Source organism: Scyliorhinus torazame, chromosome 27, assembly GCF_047496885.1.
Source record: "Scyliorhinus torazame isolate Kashiwa2021f chromosome 27, sScyTor2.1, whole genome shotgun sequence".
Taxonomy (NCBI): Eukaryota; Metazoa; Chordata; class Chondrichthyes; order Carcharhiniformes; family Scyliorhinidae; genus Scyliorhinus; species Scyliorhinus torazame.
Genome location: NC_092733.1, coordinates 15,037,554 through 15,058,655, shown reverse-complemented (window position 1 = coordinate 15,058,655; position 21,102 = coordinate 15,037,554). Strand labels below are relative to the sequence as shown.

Sequence of the window (21,102 nt, the reverse complement as noted above, 5' to 3'; positions counted from 1 at the left end):
GCTTTAAGCCCGGTCCCAGGGTCCGCGGAGGTGGCAGAAGAAGGGAGAAGGCACGGAGGAGGCACTGAGAAGACACAGGAGGAAAAAAAGAACAAAGAAAAATGTCAAGGTGAGCAGAAAAACGGCCGAAAAAAACCCAGCTGGAGGTCCGTCGGGGAGTGGAAAGGTCACCGCGGGGTCACCAGGACAAATGGAGGCTGGAGCACCAGGGTAGGCCGCACTTACGGCTGAAGAAATAACTAAGGTGATGGCTGCGGAATTTGAAAAGCAGTTGGCGCAGATTGCGAAATGCATGGAGACGGTGAGGAAGGAGATGAGGAAGGCTTTGAGTGTGCTGGTGGAGAAGGCGGTTTCCCCGGTGAGGACGGAGGTGGCGAGCGCAGTGGCGGAGGTGCGAGAGCAAGGGGAGGCGCTGAAGGAAGTGGAGGAGACGGTATTGCAGCACGGTGATCAACTTGCCTCGATGGGGAAAGAGATGCGGAAGGTGATGGGCACTAACAAGAATCTGCGAGGAAAAATGGAAGACCTGGAAAACAGATCCAGGCGACAGAATTTGAGGAATGTGGGCTGCCCGAAGGAGTTGAAGGACCGAAGCCGACTGCGTAATTTGCCGCGATGCTGGCAAAACTATTGGGGGAAGGGGAGGACCCCTCCCGATATGAACTGGATCGGGCTCATCGGTCGTGGAGGCCTGTACCAAAGGCGAGTGAGCCGCCAAGGGCAGTGACTCTGTGCTTCCGTAAGTACAGGGTGAAAGAGAAGGTCCTCAGCTGGGCCAAGCAGAAGCGGGTGGTGCAGTGGGCTGGAGCTGGTATACGTGTATACCAGGACTTTATGGTGGAGCTGGCAAGGAGGCGGGCTGCCTTCAACCGGGTGAAGAGGGCACTGTACATTAGCAAGGTGCGGTGCGGCATTGTATATCCAGCGAAGCTGAGGGTGACTTACAAGCTCAGGGACTTTTATTTTGGAACGGCGGAAGCAGCGGAGGAGTTTGCGAAAGCAGAAGGACTGTGGCAGAACTGACAAACTGAGGAATGGCCATGTGCCGATGTAACCTCATGACTGTATTTTCTTCTTTTTTGTATCACTGCGCGCGGGTGTAGAGACTAAAGGAGCCAATGTGGTGTATATTTGGACGAGGGATGGGACGGGACTTTCACTCGAAATGAGGGTTCTTTGGGGTGTAGGTGGATAGGTGGGGTTTGTGTGCTAAAAGCGGATCTTTGGGCTTTCCTGGGGCCGGGCAAGTGGGAAAGGGACCCGGGCGGGGGCCTCCACGCTGGCCGGTGTGTGCCAGCCAGTGAACGGGAGTGAGGTGGGGGGAGGGGCTACGGCCATCGGAGCCTGGCAGAACAGGGTCCGAGTGGTCTAGCCGGGGTGGAAAGTTGGGGGAGAAGGAACCGAGGGTAGGGGGAGGAGTTTTACAAGAGGCAGTGGACGGGAGGAGCTGGAGGCCTGGGGTGGGGGGGGCGGGGGGGGGGGGGGGGGGGAGCTGTGTAAGATTAAGGGTGACTACGGGTAATCCCTGATTTATTTTTGTAATTTGTTTATGTAAACATGCGGGTTGAGGTTTGGGGGTTGGTGGGTAGATGGGATCGTTGTTGTTATTATGGGGACTGACATATCTTGCTGATTATTGTTTATTGTTGATGGATATAAATGTGGGAGAAAATGTGAAAATGGAGAATAAATTTTAAAAAAAAACATATAATCTACACTCACCTACTAATCTCTACACTATTGTATTAACTATGATCTGCTCTCACTCACACTATCTTTTCTTCAGTCTGTATTCTAGCTATCTCCTTCACTTCTCTTCACACAAGGCTTAGCATCAATGTCTTATGTACTTGTAGATCTAGCTCCCTCTTGTGGTTGAGTCAGACATTCCATTAACCCTTGCAGTTCTTACATTTATGATAATGTCACACCACGGTGGTGCTTAATGGAACAGAAAGAGTGCAGACAATTACAGGGTGTCCTTTGGATAAGGGTGGAGGTGGAAAGGGATCCGGCTGTGTTTATTGATCCTTTGCAGAAGGTTTTCAGTCAGTGTGGAATGATTATCAATAAAATTAATTAGATACCAGGCTACATTTGAAGGGCGTTTAGCTGCGAGACGTTGTAAACTTGTACGATTGTCAGACGTTTTGGTGTGTGAAGGACAGCATTGGGTGTCCTATTCTCAGAATCCGGAGGAGAGAGAGGCTGATTCAGGGCCTGAAATGCATCATATTGTCTCTGCCGCACACAAACCAGTCATTCAATTCCACTGGCTTTAATGCCTACTTCATCTCAACCTATCAAAATATCCTTCTATTCCTCTCTCCCCTGGGTGTTTCTCTAGCTTCACCATGAATGTGTCTTTATTATTCACCTCAACTACATCCTGAGCTAGTGAGCTCCACATTTCCAACACGCTATGGTTAAAGGACTTTCTCCTGAATCCTCTGTTGGATTTATTTGTAACTATTTATATTTATGATCCCTAGTTTCGGACTCTGCGAAAAGTGGAAATATTTTCTCTGTTTCTACTCATCGAACACCTGCATCTTAAAAATCTCTATCACTTCACCCCCTCCATTTTCTCTTTTCATATGTTATTGAGGCTGTGTTCCTCTATCAGCCATTTGGATGTAATGGCTGCGAGCTGGTTGCAGAGGGCTCCGGAAATCCGGCAGATGAAGCGACAAAAGAACTGCCGGATCTAACTGATAAAGAGTGTATCTGGCACTGCTCGTGGGCCAAGAGGAGCATGAACGTCGTGTTCACCCCCCACCCCCTGGCTGACCGGCTGAGCTAACCTGCGATGGTTTCTCCGACACCCTCACTGCGACCTGCAATTTCTCTCTCTCAACCCCTCCCTGCGATCTCGCTCCCACAGTGCCAACAACGCCCCATGATCTCGCCCTCTCTCTGGTGGCTCTTTGCAACCCTCTTGTCATTGGCCGTCACTCTAATAGTAGCGCAACCTCTCAAACTGAGTGGGAAGGGGAGATAAAGCAATCCCTGTATTTCCAGATAAAAGCTGTTCCCTTTATCCCTTATTGGAGCCTTTGTTAACTGGATAAATCTTAACTGCCAGACACACAGCCCCAATACTTTGACAAGTAATAAATAAAAACAATCCCCCTTTTTTCATTGACCCTGGGATTTGTTCTTTCTCCTGGCATTTGCTCCCTGCGGCGTTCTGGAGCTTAATCCTTAATTCCTGGAGACTCGCAAGGCAGTCACGGAGTTTGGCAATCCTAGTGCTGTTCCAGAAATGGGCATTATGATTGGAACATATGGCAAAAAGGTGACAATCTGTCACTGTCCAGTACATCACCATAGTTATTTAAAATGGTGCGAAATCTCTAGCGATGTATCTTCGAAAAAGATGGGTTTGTCCCTGTTGTTAGTAGCTTTTGTTTGATCTTTAAATCCACTTTTTCATTTCTCACCCACACTTTCCTGGATGTACCATTCAATAAATTTCAGTGATCCGATTTCTCCAGATCGAGTCGTGAGCAATGATACTCAACGCAGTAAATAACAGAGGCACGCTTTAGGGAATTTCTCCGAACGTGGGGAGAGAGCGGAACACTCTAACAGGAGAGGCTTCATTCTTAACCAGGTGCACTGATGGTCGAAGTTACTATTTATAGTCAGAAAGAGTTAGTGCTGTTTTAGTCTGAAGATTTGACACTGGTGTGGCATGTTGCGCTAGGTTCCTAGTAGATAGGGGGAACCACACTTGGTTGCTAGTAGATCAGGGGACAGTAGAATAGTGGCAATGGTTGAGGCCTGGACTAATGCCCCTACCCTGGCAGTCGGGGGAATTTGAATTCAATTAATTAATAAAATGCTAGTCTTGCTAATACTGAACTTGAAACTACAAGATTGTTGTAACAATCCATCTGGTTCACTAATGCCCTTTAGGGAAGGGTACCACGGTTCAGTCTGTAACTCCAGAACCACAGCAATGTTGTTGATTCTTAGCTGCCCACTGAAATGGCCTTGCTAGCCACTCAGTTGCAGAGAGCTCGCTGCAGGGCAGTGAGGGTTGGGACAATAAATGCTGGCCACGCCAGTGACTCCTCACGTCCTTCACTGTCGCTGGGTCAAAGTGCTGGAACTCCCTTCCTAACAGCACTGTGGGTGTACCTACACTTCAGGGACTGCAGCTGTTCAAGAGGGCAACCCTCCACTGCCTTCTCAAGGGTGATTAGGGATGGGCAATAAATGCTGGCCTAGCCAGCGACTCCCCCATGCCGTAAATGAATATATTTTTCAAATCTCCCGAATGAATAAAGAAGGCCAGACCAATCCAGATCTCCATTAGGTTCTGCTGGTGATCTGTTATGGGGAGTTTTAGTCGCGTTAACGAGAAGCTGTTTCCAGCGGGGGGTTGGTCACCCGAAGGCACAGAAAACATTTGTTTTTACGCAGTGAGTTATTTTGATCCCGAATGCGCTGCTGGAAAGGGCGACGGAAGCCGGTTCAATAGGAACATTCCAAAGGGAATTTGATCTGGAATCCTAGGAAAGGGAATATATGCAGGGCTATGAGAAATGAACAAGGGAGTGAGACTGATTGGCCAGCTCTTTTATAGGCCCAGTACAGGCATGGTGGGCCGAATGGTGGTGATGACCAGGCCCCCCCCCCCCCCCCCCAAAACCCCCACCGGGAACCTGCCACAGCGACGGAGGGTGCGGACAACAGGAAACCCTGTTGACAGTGGTGGAATCGATAGACCCCTCAGCCGTTCAATGGCAGGCCGACTCCGCTCTCTCAAAACACGCTGCGGAGGTGGGGGGAGGGATGCATGGAAAATCCCGCCCCTACTGTCTGCTCTGTCAGACAAATGCCTTAGCTCCATATCGTCCGCCATCCGTACCCGACACAGATCTATCAATCTCCAAACGTCCCCTAGCACCCAGAGACTTCTGGGGCAGCGGGAAGTGACAGCTAAGACGTTGGCTTGTCCATTCCCAGATGCTGACTGACCTAGTGGTTTGCCAGCACGCTCTGTTCTTGTTTCAGTTCCGTTTTCACTGTATTCATTGACACTTCATCCTACTTCACCTTTAGTAACCTTTAGTAAAACACCGTCACAACTCTGACCCTTTGGAGGATATGGCCACTTTTGTGTACAGCCACTTTTGTGTATTTATATAGCGCCTTTCAGAATCTCGGGACAATCCGAAGCACTTTGTAGCCGATTAATTAATTGAATCCCAAAGTGCAGAAGGAGGCTATTCAGCCCATTGAGTTAGCACTGACCCTCCAAAAGAGCACTCTACTCTGGTCCCTTGCCCCCATCCAACCCCGTAACCCCACCTAACCTTTCGGACACTAAGTCGCAATTTAGCATGGCCAATCCACCGAACCTGCACACCTTTGGAGTGTGGGAGGAAACCAGAGCACCCGGAGGAAACCCACGCACACACGGGGAGAACGTGCGGACTCCGCACAGTCACCCGAGGGCGGAATTGAACCCGGGTCCCTGGCGCCGTGAGGCAGCAGTGCTAACCACTGTGTCACTATGTCGTAGGGACACTGAAGTAGATTCACTGTGTGATGTAGGACACATGGCAGCCAATTTGTACACAGCAAGATCCCACAAACACCACTAGATAATGATCTATTTCCGTGAATTTGGATGAGGGATAAATATTAGTAGACACATTCCCGCACTTTTCCCTGAGGGGACGGACAGGGCCTCGTTTTAACATCTTATCTGACAGACCAGCACCTCGCAACAGTGCAGCGCCAAGAGGGTGAGGAGTGAGATAAATTCCACGACTGCGGATAAAAATAGGTCAATAATGTGGTCTCTATATTGGGGACCTGACGTAAGCCACACTTGTGTTTGAAAACAACTCCAGGGCGTTCTGCATGCTGTTCATTACACCTTCCCTTAGCGTGCACTCCTTGTTCACATCCTCCCTGAACAGTTCCTGCGACCACCTCCCGGCCGACTGCATCTGTCACAAAGCCCGGGATGGAATGGGAAAGAGAAGATGACGGCGCGGATGCATCGATTAGAAAATATGAACTGGAATGACCCTGATGGCACCATCCATTCTCTACCAGTCGTTTTAGTCATGAGCTTAATTTGCCGTTCACTCATTTTGGCAGGCGCAGACAGTCAACGGTGAACATATGGTAAAACCCTGCGCTCGCTCCCACAAGGACGTAGAAAGGATTTGGTAGTTCAGTGGTACAAGGCATTAAACCCGTCTTCCCCCCCGCCCCTCCTGGAGCTGTTCCAACATTTCAAAGAGCACTTCACTGCCCACAACGCACCGAGGGCATGTGGTTTAAAAAGTACTGGATAAAATGTAAGCCTTTCTTACGGTGTGAACATGTTCTTGTAAATTCAAAACGCAGGGAGTGGCCACAGGTCTGCTTGTCAAACCTGCTGAGACTGCCAGCTCCCATTGTCAAGGCAGCTACACAACACAATCCGGGACGGAGCTCGGGAATTAAGGCGGCCATGATGACTTTAACCTGGTGTTGTCAAACAAAGTGAGACAACACCTTCAGAACCACCTTGTACCTGGGCAATTCCTCCCAGTCAAGCAATTGGAACTCCCCCAACCCCCGTCATTATTCAGCTAATGTTTTTTTAATAAATTATTGGGTTTTTGAACAAAGTATATTTACCATTATGTACACAGAATAAGAAATATATATATAGAGAAGGGCACACCCAAACATACCCCCCAAAAAAGTAATAATAAAAAATAAAGTAAAATAGAATAACTGGTAGGGTATTGTGCACCAGTTCAACAGCAGCAACTCTCTACAACTGGCAAAATTATTCACAACACATAAGTAGGCATCTGTGGGAGGGATGGAGACTGGGGAGGTAGATACACATTTGGATGCCGGAGAAACAATTACAGAGGGCACTACTCGAATGGGTTTGGTGTTGGTGTTGTCACTTGCTTCTCCCGGACGGATCTCGCTGCCGCTGTCGTCGCGCGCTCACCTCCGCTTCAGCCGTTCCTCCCGTCTTTCGCCTGTATTCTCCTTGTTCTCTGTTCCTGGAGATGCCAAGTTTGTTATCGTATCCCGTGCCCTCCTTCCGGCTGTCATTTCCCTACCCCCCCCCCCCCCCCCCCCTCCACCTCCCTGGTTCTCCTCTCTTGTTCCCTGTCCCTTCCCTCCTGTGGTTCGCCTTTCTTTCCTCTTGGGTTTAGCTGTTGCCCCCCTCCTCTCCTGGTCTATCTCTCCCTCTCTTGCTTTGGCTACTTTCCCCCGATTCTTGGCTACCTGGCTATTCTTCTGCTTGTTTGTTGGCCACAAACAGGTCTCGGAACAATTGGGTGAATGGCTCCCACGTTCTGTGGAAGCCGTCGTCTGACCCTCGGATGGCGAATTTGATTTTCTCCATTTGGTGAGATTCCGAGAGGTCGGACAACCAGTCTGCAGCTTTGGGTGGTGCTGCTGATCGCCAGCTGAACAGGATTCTACGGCGGGCGATCAGGGAGGCAAAGGCAAGGGGGTCCACCCTCCGCCCCAGGAATAGATCTGGCTGGTCTGAAACCCCGAAGACCGCCACTTTCGGGCATGGCTCTACCCTCACCCCCATCACTTTGGACATTGCCTCGAAGAAGGCTGTCCGGTACTCCACAAGTCTGGGGCAGGACCAGAACATGTGGGCGTGGTTGGCCGAGTGCCTTGGCACCGCTCACATCTATCCTCCACCTCCGGGAAGAACCTACTCATACGGGTTCTTGTTAAGTGGGCTCTATGTACCACTTTTAGCTGTGTCAGGCTGAGCCTTGCGCACGTGGAGGTGGAGTTGACCCTGTGCAGTGCTTCGCTCCAGAGTCCCCACCCTATTTCAATCCCCAGGTCCTCCTCCCATTTCATTCTTGTTGCGTCCAGTACGGTGTCGGCCCTTTCTACCAGTCGGTCATACATGTTGCTACAGTTTCCTTTATCTAGTATGCTTGCGTCCAGTAACTCTTCCAGTAATGTCTGTCGTGGGGTTGTGGGTACATCCTTGTCTCCTTTCGTAGGAAGTTTTTGAGTTGCAGGTACCTTAGCTCGTTCCCCCTGGCTAGCTGGAATTTCTCTGTCAGTTCATCCAGTGTTGCGGTCCTGCCGTCCGTGTATAGGTCCCTGACTGTCAGTGTCCTTCCGTCCTGTCCCCACCTTTTGAAGGTGGTGTCAGTCAGCGCTGGTGTGAACCTATGGTTGTTGCAGATGGGATCTTTGTCCGACATTTTGGTCAGGCCAAATTGCTGCCGTAGTTTGTTCCAGGATTGGAGGGTGGCTATTACCACCGGGCTGCTGGAGTGTTTTTTGGGTGGGGATGGGAGTGCCGCCGTGGCGAGGGCCCGGAAGGAGGTGCCCATGCAGGAGGCCTCTTCCGCGCGCACCCACTCGGCTTCTGGCTCCTTGATCCATCCCCTTATTCGCTCGGCCGTCGCGGCCCAGTGGTAAAGTTGTAGGTTTGGGAGGGCAAGCCCCCCCCTGGATTTTGTAGGACCTTCTTTGGGATCCTAGCATTCTTCCTCCCCCATACAAACACCATGATTAGTTTGTCTAGTACTTTGAAAATGACCTTGGGGATGTAGATCGGGATAGATCTAAGTAGGAAGAGGTACCTGGGCAGTACGTTCATTTTGATCATCTGGACTCTCCCCGCGAGGGAGAGTGGGAGTGTGTTCCATCTTTGCAGGTCCTTTTTTACTTCCTCTGTCAGACTGGTGAGGTTCCATTTGTGGATCCCTTTACAGTCATGGGCTATTTGGATCCCCAGGTAGCGGAATTTGTGACGGGCTTGTTTAAGCGGCAGTCCCGTTAGGGCTGCCCCACCTACTTGTGGGTGTACCGGGAAGATCTCGCTTTTGCTCATGTTGAGTTTGTAGCCCGAGATGGCGCCAAACTCTTTCAGGAGTGCGATGATTCTGTCCATGCTGCTCTGTGGGTCCGAAATGTAGAGGAGCAGGTCACCTGCACAGAGTGAGACTTTCCTCACCACAAAGAAGTCAATTCTGGTGTATACGTTGTGTACTGGGGAGAAGAAGGAGAATTCCTTCTCCCCCGGGTGGGCGAACCTCCAGGGGGCCACCGCTCCCATCTGCTCCATAAAGTGACTGAGTTCCCTTGCCATGCTTGAGGTTTTCCCCGTTTTGGGGTTTGATCTGTCTGTCTTTGGGTCCTGTACACAGTTGAAGTCTCTCCCCCCCCCCCCCCCCCCCCCCGCCCCCCCCCATGATTAGTCGGTGCGTCGCTATGTCAGGAATTTCTGCCATGGTCTTCTTGATGAAGCTCGTGTCGTCCCAGTTGGGTGCGTACACGTTAACTAGTACTACCGATGCCCCATCCAGGGCCCCGCTGACCATGACGTACCGCCCCCCTGGGTCCGTAACCGTCTTTGTCGCCCTGAACATCGTGCTCTTGCCGATCAATATCGCCACCCCCCTGGCCCTTGTTCCATAGCAGGAATGGTAGGTTTGTCCCACCCAGCCCTTTCTTACCCCCAGTCGGTCCTGCTCTCTCAGGTGTGTCTCTTGGAAGAAGACTATGTCGGCTTTCATATTTCTTAGGTGGGTGAGGACTCTGGATCTTTTCACTGGGCCGTTGAGTCCCCTTACGTTCCAGGCGACTATCCTGCTGGGGGGCTTCTGTCCCCCCGCTCCTGTGGGATTAACCATACTTACCTGGTGGATGCGCCCCTGCCCGCCAGGGTTTCCCTTTGTTAGGGGGCCGTCCAGGATGGCCGCTGTCACTGCTCTCTCCATGCGGTCGGGTCCCTGTGCTCCAGGGTTTCCTTTTGTCCAGGGGGCACCTGACATGGCCGCCTACTGTGTGTATTCAGCTAATGTTGGCAGAGAGCTGGACTGTCCACTATGTTTTTAGGGCAGCACGGTGGCGCGGGGATTAGCATTGCTGCCTCATGGCGCCGAGGTCCCAGGTTCCGGTGCCAGCCCTGGGCCACTGTCCGTGTGGAGTTTGCACATTCTCCCCGTGTCTGTGTGGGTCTCACCCCACAACCCAAAGATGTGCAGGGTAGGTGGATTGGCTGCGCATTAATTGTCCATTAATTGGGGGGGAAAATAATTGGCCGCTCTAAATTTATATTTTTATAAAATCCACTATGTTTTTGGCTCTTTGCTCATGTTAATTTAAAAATTGTTCATGAGATGTGGGCGTGGCTGGCAAGGGCAGCAATTTATTATTTATTACCCATCCCAAGTTGCCTTCTTTAACCGCTGCAGTCCAGGAACTGCTCCCCCCCCCCCCCCCCCCCCCCTGCCCCTGCCCCCCTGATGATTTTGACTCTGGAAAAGTCCAGGATTTATATGCCAGGGTAGGGGAATCTCCATGCGTAGCCCCATGCACCTGGCCCTAGAGCAACTTGGATCCGGCAGTATAACTCCAATCCTCAAAACAGTATCTGCACCTCTTGTGAAAAACTTGCCACAAGTCAGTTACCTTTCTCATGTTCTAGAAGGGTGTGCGAACGGACACCAGATAAACAGTGACCGTTGAAGATGTAATAAGGGAAAGCCTCAATTCATTTACTCCAGGCCATGGCCTCTTCCTTTGCTAACAACAAGTTAGTATTTTCTCTGATAGAGTTATCAGCTGAGGCCTGACCCCAGGTTGATTTTGATGGGAAGGCACAGCTGTGTCAAAGGGTCGGTGGTGATCACTGATCATTGGGAGGCAAAGCGTAATAGTATTGTCTCTGGACTAGTAATCCAGGGTAATGCTCCGGGGAGCTGGGTTCGAATCCCACCAGGGCAGTTGGTGGAATTCAAATTCAGTAAAAATCTGGAATTAGATGTCTAATGATGACCATGAATCGATCGTCACTAATGTCCTTTAGGGAAGGGTGGCATGTGGCGCAGTGGTTAGCACTGGGACTGCGGCGCAGAGGACCCGGGTTCAACTCCCTGCCCTGGGTCACTGTCCGTGTGGAGTTTGCACATTCTCCCCATGTCTGCGTGGGTTTCACCCCCACAATCCAAAGATGTGCAGGTTAGGTGGATTGGCCATTCTAAATTGCCCTCTAATTGGCTAAAAAAATAATTGGGTACTCTTTTAAAAAAAAAATAATAATAATTTAAAAAACAAACAAAAGAAAATAAATAATGTCCTTTAGGTTGACTCTTAATTGCCCCCATGGATGGGTAATAAATGCCGGCCCAGCCACCGACGGCCACATCCCATGAACGAATAAAGAAAAATAAATGAATGTGTTCGGAATGCCTAGTTTTACCAGCTGGGAAATCCAGAAGCATTGCTCCGATATCAGACACCCATGGAGAATTTTAACCTATTTCCTTTTTTCTCTTATTTACAGAAGGACCTGCCTTTGGCAAGGAAAGGGAGCAGGTGAGTAAAGAGTTTGCTGACCTTCTGGATAAGACAAATAGCAGAGCTGGAAACACAGCAGGGAAAAAGATGACGCATCGTAAGACATATTATCACCTCGCATCCCAAGTGCTTTATAGGAGCGTTGATCAGACAAACAATTGACCAAGGCATGTGAGATATGAGGACAGGTGTCCTAAAGAATGGTCATGTAATTGGTTACTGAATATCAACATCGAGAAGTGAGGTATTTTGGAAAAATAAGATTGGGCGTTAGTTAGAAAATAAGAATCTGAATGGTGTGGGGCATCGAAGGGACCTGGCAGTGAACATAGACAAGAGGCTAAAAACAGTGTCTTACAGGATGAGAGAGAGGGAGAGAGAGGTGGAAAATTTTAACATGGTTTCAGGGATGAAGCAACTGAAGCCACGACTGCCGATGGTGGGAGCGAAGGGAGTGCGGGGATAGACTAATGCCCCAAATTGCAAGAATGCTGAGATCTCACAGGGTTGTCGGGCTGGAGGGCGTAATATATTACATAAGAAAATAAGCATCTAAATGGTGCAGAGTGTGAGTGGGTTTCCTCCGGGTGCTCCGGTTTCCTCCCACAGCCCAAAGATGTGCACGTTAGGTGGATTGGTCGTGCTAAATTGTCCTTAGTGTCCAAAATTGCCCTTAGTTTTGGGTGGGGTTACTGGGTTATGGGGATAGGGTGGAGGTGTGGGCTTCGGTAGGGTGCTCTTTCCAAGAGCCGGTGCAGACTCGATGGGCCGAATGGCCTCCTTCTGCACTGTAAATTCTATGAAATCAGAGTGACCTGGGAGTGAAAATAGACAAGTGGCTAAAAGTAGTGACACCCTAAAAAGGAACAAAGTAGAATTTATTTCTAGAGGGACAGAATTGAAGAGTTAGGGAAGTAGGGATGATTATTTCGTGGATCTTGCAGAATACGAGCTCCCCCGGATAAGGGGTATTTAAGAATACTTGGCTTTGCATAAATAAGAGTTGGTCAGTAAGGCAGTGACTACAGAAGGCCCTGTAGGGATCCACTGGAGCTGTACGTAATAGTTTGTTGTAAAATAAAGTAAGTTTTAATTTCAACCGAACTCAGTGTGGATTCTTTGTTGCTCTTACAAAGGTTATCCCAAACATGTATCGAATCTTGGTTAAACCACCTGGAGTTCTGCATACAATTCTGGTTGCCGTATTGTAAAAAAAAAGATGTGAACTGGAGAGAATGCAAAAAAAAAAGTTACACGGATGATCCCAAAATGTGAGGGTATACGTCCCGGGAAGGAATTGTCAGGCTGGTCTATTTCCTCTCGGAATAATGAAGGCTAAGGAGTCTAAAACTCTTGAAAAGGGTTTGACAGATTAGACACGGGGGGCGGGATTTTCAGGCCATTCCCCTTGGTGGGATCTTCTGTTCCCGCCGAACGTGACTGCCCGGCAGCGGGGTGGGACGGACGAGTCGCCCCCAAGACCATAGGCATTGACGGGACTGGAAAATTCCACCAGCGGCCAATGACCAGTTGCCTCCGCCATTGTAAAGCACACTGGATGTGCCAAGGTGGGGCTGGAAAATCCCACGCAGAATGTTTCCATTTGTGGTGAGAGCACAACTAGAGCGCATTTATATAAGATAGGGCGGCACGGTAGCACAGTGGTTAGCACTGCTGCTTCACAGCGCCAGGGACCTGGGTTTGATTCCCGGCTTGGGTCACTGTGCGGAGTCTGCACGTTCTCCCCGTGTCAGCGTGGGGTTCCTCCGGGCGCTCCGGTTTCCTCCCACAAGTCCCGAAAGATGTGCTGTTAGGTGAATTGGACATTCTGAATTCTCCCTTTGTATCCGAACAGGCGCCGGAATGTAGCGACTAGGGGACTTTCGCAGTAACTTCATTGCAGTGTTAATGTAAGCCTACTTGTGACATTAATAAAGATTATTATTAGTCACCTAAAAACCCAAATTAGAATTTTAGAAGACATTTCTAATATCTAAAAGAGTGGTGGCAAGGTGGAACTTGCTACCACAGAAATTAAAAGTATAGATGCATGAAATGAAATGAAAATCAGTTATTGTCACAACTAGGCTTCAAATGAAGTTACTATGAAAAGCCCCTAGTCGCCACATTCCGGCGCTTGTTCGAGAAGGCTGGTACGGGCATTTAAGGAGGAGGGGAGCAAGACCGGTATGTGAGGGAGCAGAGTCTGTGTGGGGAGGGGGGGGGGGAGGTTTATGCTGAAAAGTGTTGGATGAGGAATGATGTAAGGAGCCTTGAGTAGAGCATTAACAATGGCATGGACCGCCTGGGCTGAATGACGTTTCTGTGCCTTGTATCCAATGTTCTCTTCGGTTGGATTGTGGAAATGCAAACCAGTAGATTTAAGAAGAAATGGAAATGATTTTTGTCAGTTTTCCATGGATAAGTTTTGGATACCATGCCTGTTCCAGTTGATTTTTATAAAAGGCTGAAGCATGTGCACCAAAAATGAAAACCGACCTTGCAGCCGCACATTGGTGCAGTGGGAACAAAGACGGGTTTGACCTGCTACCGAGAAGTTGGCGAATATGTTATTCATGGTGATCAGGGCCTTGGGTGGGTTGTCATCTCAACACCGATGTTCCAGCATATCTTCATGAACTGGAAGAGCTGGCGTGCCTCTTTTGAGTTGTAGTTTTCACGAACTAGGTTCAAAGAGGGGATATGGGTATAGGGCTTTGATCAGTACTTGACTCGCTGACAGGGTAAGGATCAGGAGTCAAAGCCCTCAAATTGCAGCAGGGTGAGAGATCAGAGACTTGCACGTTGGGTGTTAGAGAGTTTTAATTGGAGTGAGGCCCTTAAAGATTACCTTGAGCACAGAGGTAAGCACACGGGGCAGGAATGTCCGATCGCGCCTGCCCCAAGGCCAGAAATTCCCGCCTGAGGTCCGCAGACCTTTAAATCATAGAATCCCTGCAGTGCAGAGGAAGGCCATTCGGCCCATTGAGTCTGCATCATCCCTCTGAAAATGGTCTGTCAATTTTCCGTCCCGTCCGCGACGAATCGCACAGTGGTTGGGATTGGAAAATCTACCCGTGGGGTTTGTGCGTAGGGGCGGGGAATGTAAGTCGGCACAGACTTTGGCGGGACAGCAAGATTCCACTGGCAGCCATTAGTTAGCTTTCCCCTCTGTGGTGGTGTTGGGGGAGCGGTGGCTGGAGAATTCAACACACAGACATTGACATGGAAACATAGAAAAATAGGAGCAGGAGGCCATTCGGCCCTTCGAGCCTGCTGTCTCATTCATTATGACCATGGCTGATCCTCTCTCTCACACTCCAGCATTCTCCCCATACCCCTTGACACCTTTAGAGTCTAGAAATCTACCTATTCACAGAAATCTATCGATCAGTTGAGCCAAATGACTGGTTTCTGTGCTGTGATTTCTATGTAATATCAAATGATTGATATCCAGAATTTAGACATCGGCTGGAATCTAATCACGGATTATCCCGATGTAAAATTGTGACTATCTGGGAGTGGGTTACATCCTGGAATCTAAACGAGCGGTTCAGATGTTTGCACATGTGTATGTAGATTAAGGGTTGGTCTGGAGTCAGTTACCAGCAGGATCTCGGCTAAGAGTTGGGTGATTTCTGTTGTTAATAGTGGATATTGGGGACTGAGTTACGGGCTAGAATCTAATCGAAGGACTCCGATGGTTTACAGATTTAACAATAGATACTCAGGCTTTGTAATCTGATGGAGTGGTTTAGGTGATATCATAAACTACATTGTCAGTGACTTGTGACCACCATCTGAATTACAGAATTGAATTACTGTTTGGAGACCAGTGTCTGTTTTAGTTGCCACAGATTTAATTTTACAGGGAAGGTTGTTTTCTGGGCCTGGACAGCCCTTACCCTGGCAGCAGCTGCTGCATCCTGTGTCCTTGATGCGTACTTATACTTAGCACACGCACACACACACCTTTTGTGATGCTATTACTGCAGCAATATCCTGAGAGTAAATGAGCCTTGGGTATGGGGGGTTGCGGGGCTGATGTGGGGAGCTGGCGCAGGGGAGAGGTACAATGATTTGATTTGATTTATTGTCACATGCACCGAGGTACAGTGAGAAGTATTTTTCTGCGGCTGAGGGAACGTACACAGTACGTACGTAGTAGACAAAAAGAATAATCAACAGAGAACATTGACAAATGGTACATCGACAAACAGTGATTGGTTACAGTGCGGAACAAGGGGACAAACAAAGCAAATACATGAGCAAGAGCTGCATAGGGCGTCGTGAATAGTGTTCTTACAGGGACCAGATCAGTCCGAGGGGGAGTCGTTGAGGAGTCTAGAAGCTGTGGGGAAGAAGCTGTTCCTACGTCTGGACGTGCGGATCTTCAGACTTCTGTACCTTCTGCCTGATGGAAGGGTCTGGAAGAGGGCAAAGCCTGGGTGGGAGGGATGATGCTGCCCGCCTTCCTGAGGCAGCGGGAGGTGTATACAGAATCAATGTGAGGGTGGCAAGCTTGTGTACCTTACACTGGGGTTAACATGCTGACAGGGTTAACAGGGGTGATAATGCTGTAACCTTATACAGGGGTTAACATGCTACCATCAAATCCAAGATTAAAATATGATATGACGACACCTGAGATCCGGAGCAATGAGATGTGGCGTGGCTGTGGATTCAAATGGAGACATTTGTGGATCTGGTTTTAATCCCCCCCCCCCCCCCCCCCACCCCCCCCCCCCCCACCCCCCCCCACCCCCCCCACCCCCCCCCCCACCCCCAGCTTTAACAGTGATTTCTGTGACAAGTACTAGTCACTAAGTCAGTTGATCATCCATGATTGCCAGTCCAATGAGTTTGTCTGGTTATAATCCACGCCTGGTTATCCTCGCGGTCTTGGTCAATTGTCTACGATCCCTCGGCCTATACACAGAGACCGAGAGTCAGCAGACTTTGTATAGTTACCTGGTCCTTCGGGATTATAAACATAAATAGGGCCCCAAGTGTTTGGTCAGAGCCAGGCCTCTGGGTAGTTTCCCGAGTGCCCCAGTCCCAAGTGACTGGATCCCCAGGTATTTGATTGCTATGTCAACATTTCCATTTTTATTAGTTATTAACTCGCACCCCATGGTGCCTTTGACGGGCACAATTGTCTGATCTTTGTGAGGAAACAAATCCATTTTATTCATCAAAGGTTCATGTAAATATGTAACTGAAATGAGATATAGGGCGCGATCGAATGGCCACGCTGGGCCCGAAAAGCAGCTCGCCGCGGCGCAGTGTGGCCGTTAAAAGCTGTGAGACCCCGCTCCTGGGGTCTATCCGGCTCGTAAAGCCTTGCGAGTTCTAACGCGATCTCGTGAGACTTCGGCCGCGATCTCCTGGCCACACTGCGCTCGAAAGCAGCTGGCCCGCGGCGCGGCATGGCCGGAAGACCCCGCTCCCGGGATCCACCCGGCTCACCGTGCCGTGTGAGATTCAACCCAATCTCGCGAGACGTTGCAAGGGGAATTCCGCCCTCAATGGGCGTGATCACTTTTTGGCAAATCTTGCTCCCGTTTCAATCTGGTCTATTGTATTCTGTGCTCCCAATGTGGGTCTCCTCTACGTTGGGAAGACTAAACGCAGACTGGGCGACCTCTTTGCGGAACACCTTCTTTCAGTCAGCAAGCATGGCCCCAACCTTCCTGTTGCTCGCCATTTTAACTCAGCACCTCGTTCTCATGCCCACATGTCCATCCTTGGCCTACTCCAATGCTCCAGTGAAGCCTGAGGCAAGCTTCCAGTTTGGCACTTTGCAATCCTCAGGACTCAACATTGACTTCAACAACTTTAGACACCTCCATCTAAAAAGTATCCCAGACATTTATTGTCTCAATACAATAGCCCCCTCTTCCCCCAAAACCAGGCCATGAAGTCTTTTGTTCTGAAGGTTGCGACATCTTGTGGCAACCTCTCCCAGCGACAGTTTAATATCCAATACATTCTCCCTGTCTTCAGTTGAAGAGCCAAGCGGACTGGAAACATTGGACTGGATTCTCCGAACCTCGGTGCCAAAATCGCATTTGGTGCGGGGGCGGAGAATGGGCGTTTGCGCAGGAATCGTGGTTGGCGCCGCTCCCGCGATTCTCCGGTCCCTTGGTCTACTGGTGCGGGTAGGGGGCATTGAAAGACGCCCCCCCCGCGCGATTCAAGGGTAACTGGCCAAGCTCTAACCACGTATCAGCCGTCGAGAACCTTGGATGGTGGCTGCAGACTCAGTCCGCGGCTGCCCTGGTGGGACGCGGGTGATGCTTCACCATGGGGCCTCATGGACGGCCAGACAAGCGATCGGGCGGCACCGATCCGCGGGCGCGTGCGATCCCGGGGCGGGGGGGACCTACTTCTTCCAGCCCGGCCTGCGGTGCGTGCCCGCCATGTCTGCCTGCGGCGGCTGCCCCATGCGCTTGCGCGGACTCCCGACTGGAAGTGCGGGGCCCCGTATCCGCAGCCAGAGCTGCGAGAAGCTCTCCGGGGCCCTGCCAGCCCCCTGCAGGTAGGAGAATCACTCTGGTCTTTCTTAAAGAAACACCAGCTTTTTGACATAGCCCCATGTTTGGAGAATCCAGCCCATTAACTCTATTTCTCTCTGTTTTCCCAGCCTCCTCTGTTCTTGTTTCAGATTCCAGCATCCGCGGTATTTTGCTGATTTAATTTACGCTGCTGTGGGTGATGGGTCGACTCGAGGATTGTGCCCACTGACTGATTGGGCTTATTATTGATCCACTTTAAGGATCATTTTAGACCAGATGATGGGGATTTGTGGTGGCTGAGAGATTCTCCCGTGCGGGTCTCCCGTGCTTCCCGAAGACCACCCAGAAAACCCTGCTATGTTTGCCAGCGGCCTCCAAGGGAGGGTGGGGTGGGGTGGGGGGGCGTGAAATCCCCTCTTTCAAAGTCACGGTGCCTGATTGAGGGAAACAGCATTGAGAAGGTGTTAGCCATTGACAGCCCTTCATCAATGCACCCCCAAACCCCTCACTCTCCCCCTCCTCACGATCCCACCATGCTCACACTTCTCTGTCCCCAGGGATCTAGCGGTGACCCTGGTGGAGCTCTCACTGAATTACTGGCCAGTAGCTCTCTGCGGGGGGGGGGGGCAGGATTTCTACCCCATTGGCGACCGTGGGGGGGTCCCATTGCGGCCCAAATACCTGACTGCGAAAATAACATTGGGAGTTCCTTGGAGAGGTTTCCCACCAGTGAGTGGGGTGAACCCTCACGACCTCCATTAAATTCCATCTACAGTGTGTGTGTGTGTGTGTGAGAGAGAAATTGAGAGTGACCCTGTTTCCTCCTCCTCCCCTTCATATAACCAGAGGAGATTCACTAGGTTAATCCCAGAGCTGAAGGGGTTGGATTACGAGGAGAGGTTGAGTAGACTGGGACTGTACTCGTTGGAATTTAGAAGGATGCGGGGGGGATCTTATAGAAACATATAAAACTATGAAGGGAATAGATAGGATAGATGCGGGCAGGTTGTTTCCACTGGCGGGTGAAAGCAGAACTAGGGGGCATAGCCTCAAAATAAGGGGAAGTAGATTTAGGACTGAGTTTAGGAGGAACTTCTTCACCCAAAGGGTTGTGAATCTATGGAATTCCTTGCCCAGTGAAGCAGTTGAGGCTCCTTAATTAAATGTTTTTAAGATAAAGATAGATAGTTTTTTGAAGAATAAAGGGATTAAGGGTTATGGTGTTCGGGCCAAAAAGTGGAGCTGTGTCCACAAAAGATCAGCCATGATCTCATTGAATGGTGGAGGAGGCTCGAGGGGCCAGATGGCCTACTCCTGCTCGCAGTTCTTATGTTCTTATATTTTAACCCCTTTCACAACTTCACGTTTCGCAGCGCTTTTGGAAGTGTCGCCACTACAGCAGCAACTCTGTGCAGAGCAAGATCCCACTGACAGCAATGTGATCACAATGAGGCAACTGCTGCGCTTTGAGGAATAAATAAATATCGCCGTGAACTCTGTCGCCCTACTTCAAAATAGTGCCAAGAGAGGCTTAAAGTCCAGCTGAGTGGCTCTGAGCTTATCGCCTCATCCGGAAAACCTCACCTCCCAAAGTGCAGCGCTCCCTCATCGCTGCACTCCCCGTGTCAGCATGGATTATGCTCTCGAGTGTCTGAGGCAGGACTGGGACCCACAATCTTCTCACACGGAGAGTGCTCCCCACTGAACCCACACAATCCGAACCTGAACCCGAACCTAAACTGGCTTTTTGTTGAAAGAAGACACCAGGGTCTTGATTTTTATTCAGGGAGCAGTCTTGTCATCAGCTACATCTACAGGAATGTTAAATCGAAGGGCCTCCACATCCCTGACCTTTTCTTTGTGCTGTATTCCCCGACCCTCAATCCCCTCCCCGACCCTCTCAATCCCCTCCCCCGACCCTCTTGATCCCCTCCCTCGACCCTCTTGATCCCCTCCCTCGGCCCTCTCAATTCCCTCCCCTGACCCTCTCAATCCCCTCCCCTGACCCTCTCAATCCCCTCCCCTGACCCTCTCAATCCCCTCCCCTGACCCTCTCAATCCCCTCCCCTGACCCTCTCAATCCCCTCCCCCGATCCTCTCAATCCCCTCCCCCGATCCTCTCAATCCCCTCCCCCGATCCTCTCAATCCCCTCCCCCGATCCTCTCAATCCCCTCCCCCGATCCTCTCAATCCCCTCCCCCGACCATCTCAATGCCCTCCCCGACCCTCTCATTTCCCCCTGACCCTGTCAATCCCCACCCCGACCCTCTTAATCCCCTCCCCCGACCCTCTTAATCCCCTCCCCCGACACTCTCAATCCCCTCCCCCGACCCTCTCAGTCCCCTCCCCCGACCCTCTCAATCCCCTCCCCCGACCCTCTCAGTCCCCTCCCCCGACCCTCTCAATCCCCTCCCCCGACCCTCTCAATCCCCTCCCCTGACCCTCTCAATACCCTCCCCCGACCCTCTCAATCCCCTCCCCCGACCCTCTCAATCCCCTCCCCCGACCCTCTCAATCCCCTCCCCCGACCCTCTCAATCCCCTCCCCCGACCCTCTCAATCCCCTCCCCGACCCTCTCAATCCCCCCTCCCCCGACCCTCTCAATCCCCCCTCCCCCGACCCTCTCATTCCCCTCCTCCGACCCTCTCGATCCCCTCCCCCGACCCTCTTGATCCCCTCCCCCGACCCTCTCAATCCCCTCCCCCGACCCTCTCAATCCCCTCCCCCGACCCTCTCAATCCCCCTTCCCCCGACCCTCTCAATCCCCTCCCCCGACCCTCTCAATCCCCTCCCCCGACCCTTTCAATCCCCCCTCCCCCGACCCTCTCAATCCCCTCCCCCGACCCTCTCAATCCCCTCCCCGACCCTCTCAATCCCCTCCCCGACCCTCTCAATCCCCTCCCCCGACCCTCTCAATCCCCTCCCCCGACTCTCTCAATCCCCTCCCCCGACCCTCTTGATCCCCTCCCCCGACCCTCTCAATCCCCTCCCCCGACCCTCTCAATCCCCTCCCCCGACCCTCTCAATCCCCTCCCCCGACCCTCTCAATCCCCTCCCCGACTCTCTCAATCCCCTCCCCCGACACTCTCGATCCCCTCCCCCGACCCTCTCAATCCCCTCCCCCGACCCTCTCAATCCCCTCCCCCGACCCTCTCAATCCCCTCCCCCGACCCTCTCAATCCCCCCCCCCACCACGCGACTCATTCCCCCCGACCCTTATACCCCTGACTCTCCCTCTGCCGACACTCCCTCACCT

General features: G+C 51.2%; 1 protein-coding gene across 1 annotated transcript in view; it reads left to right on the top strand.

The window, feature by feature from the left end:
- Positions 1-21,102, top strand: part of LOC140403227 (microtubule-associated serine/threonine-protein kinase 1-like) — a 217,797-nt gene that overhangs the window by 29,827 nt on the left and 166,868 nt on the right. Inside the window, exon 2 of the mRNA XM_072490987.1 lies at positions 11,315-11,346. Coding sequence (XP_072347088.1) covers positions 11,315-11,346 — 32 coding nt within the window. The remainder of the gene's footprint in view (positions 1-11,314; positions 11,347-21,102) is intronic.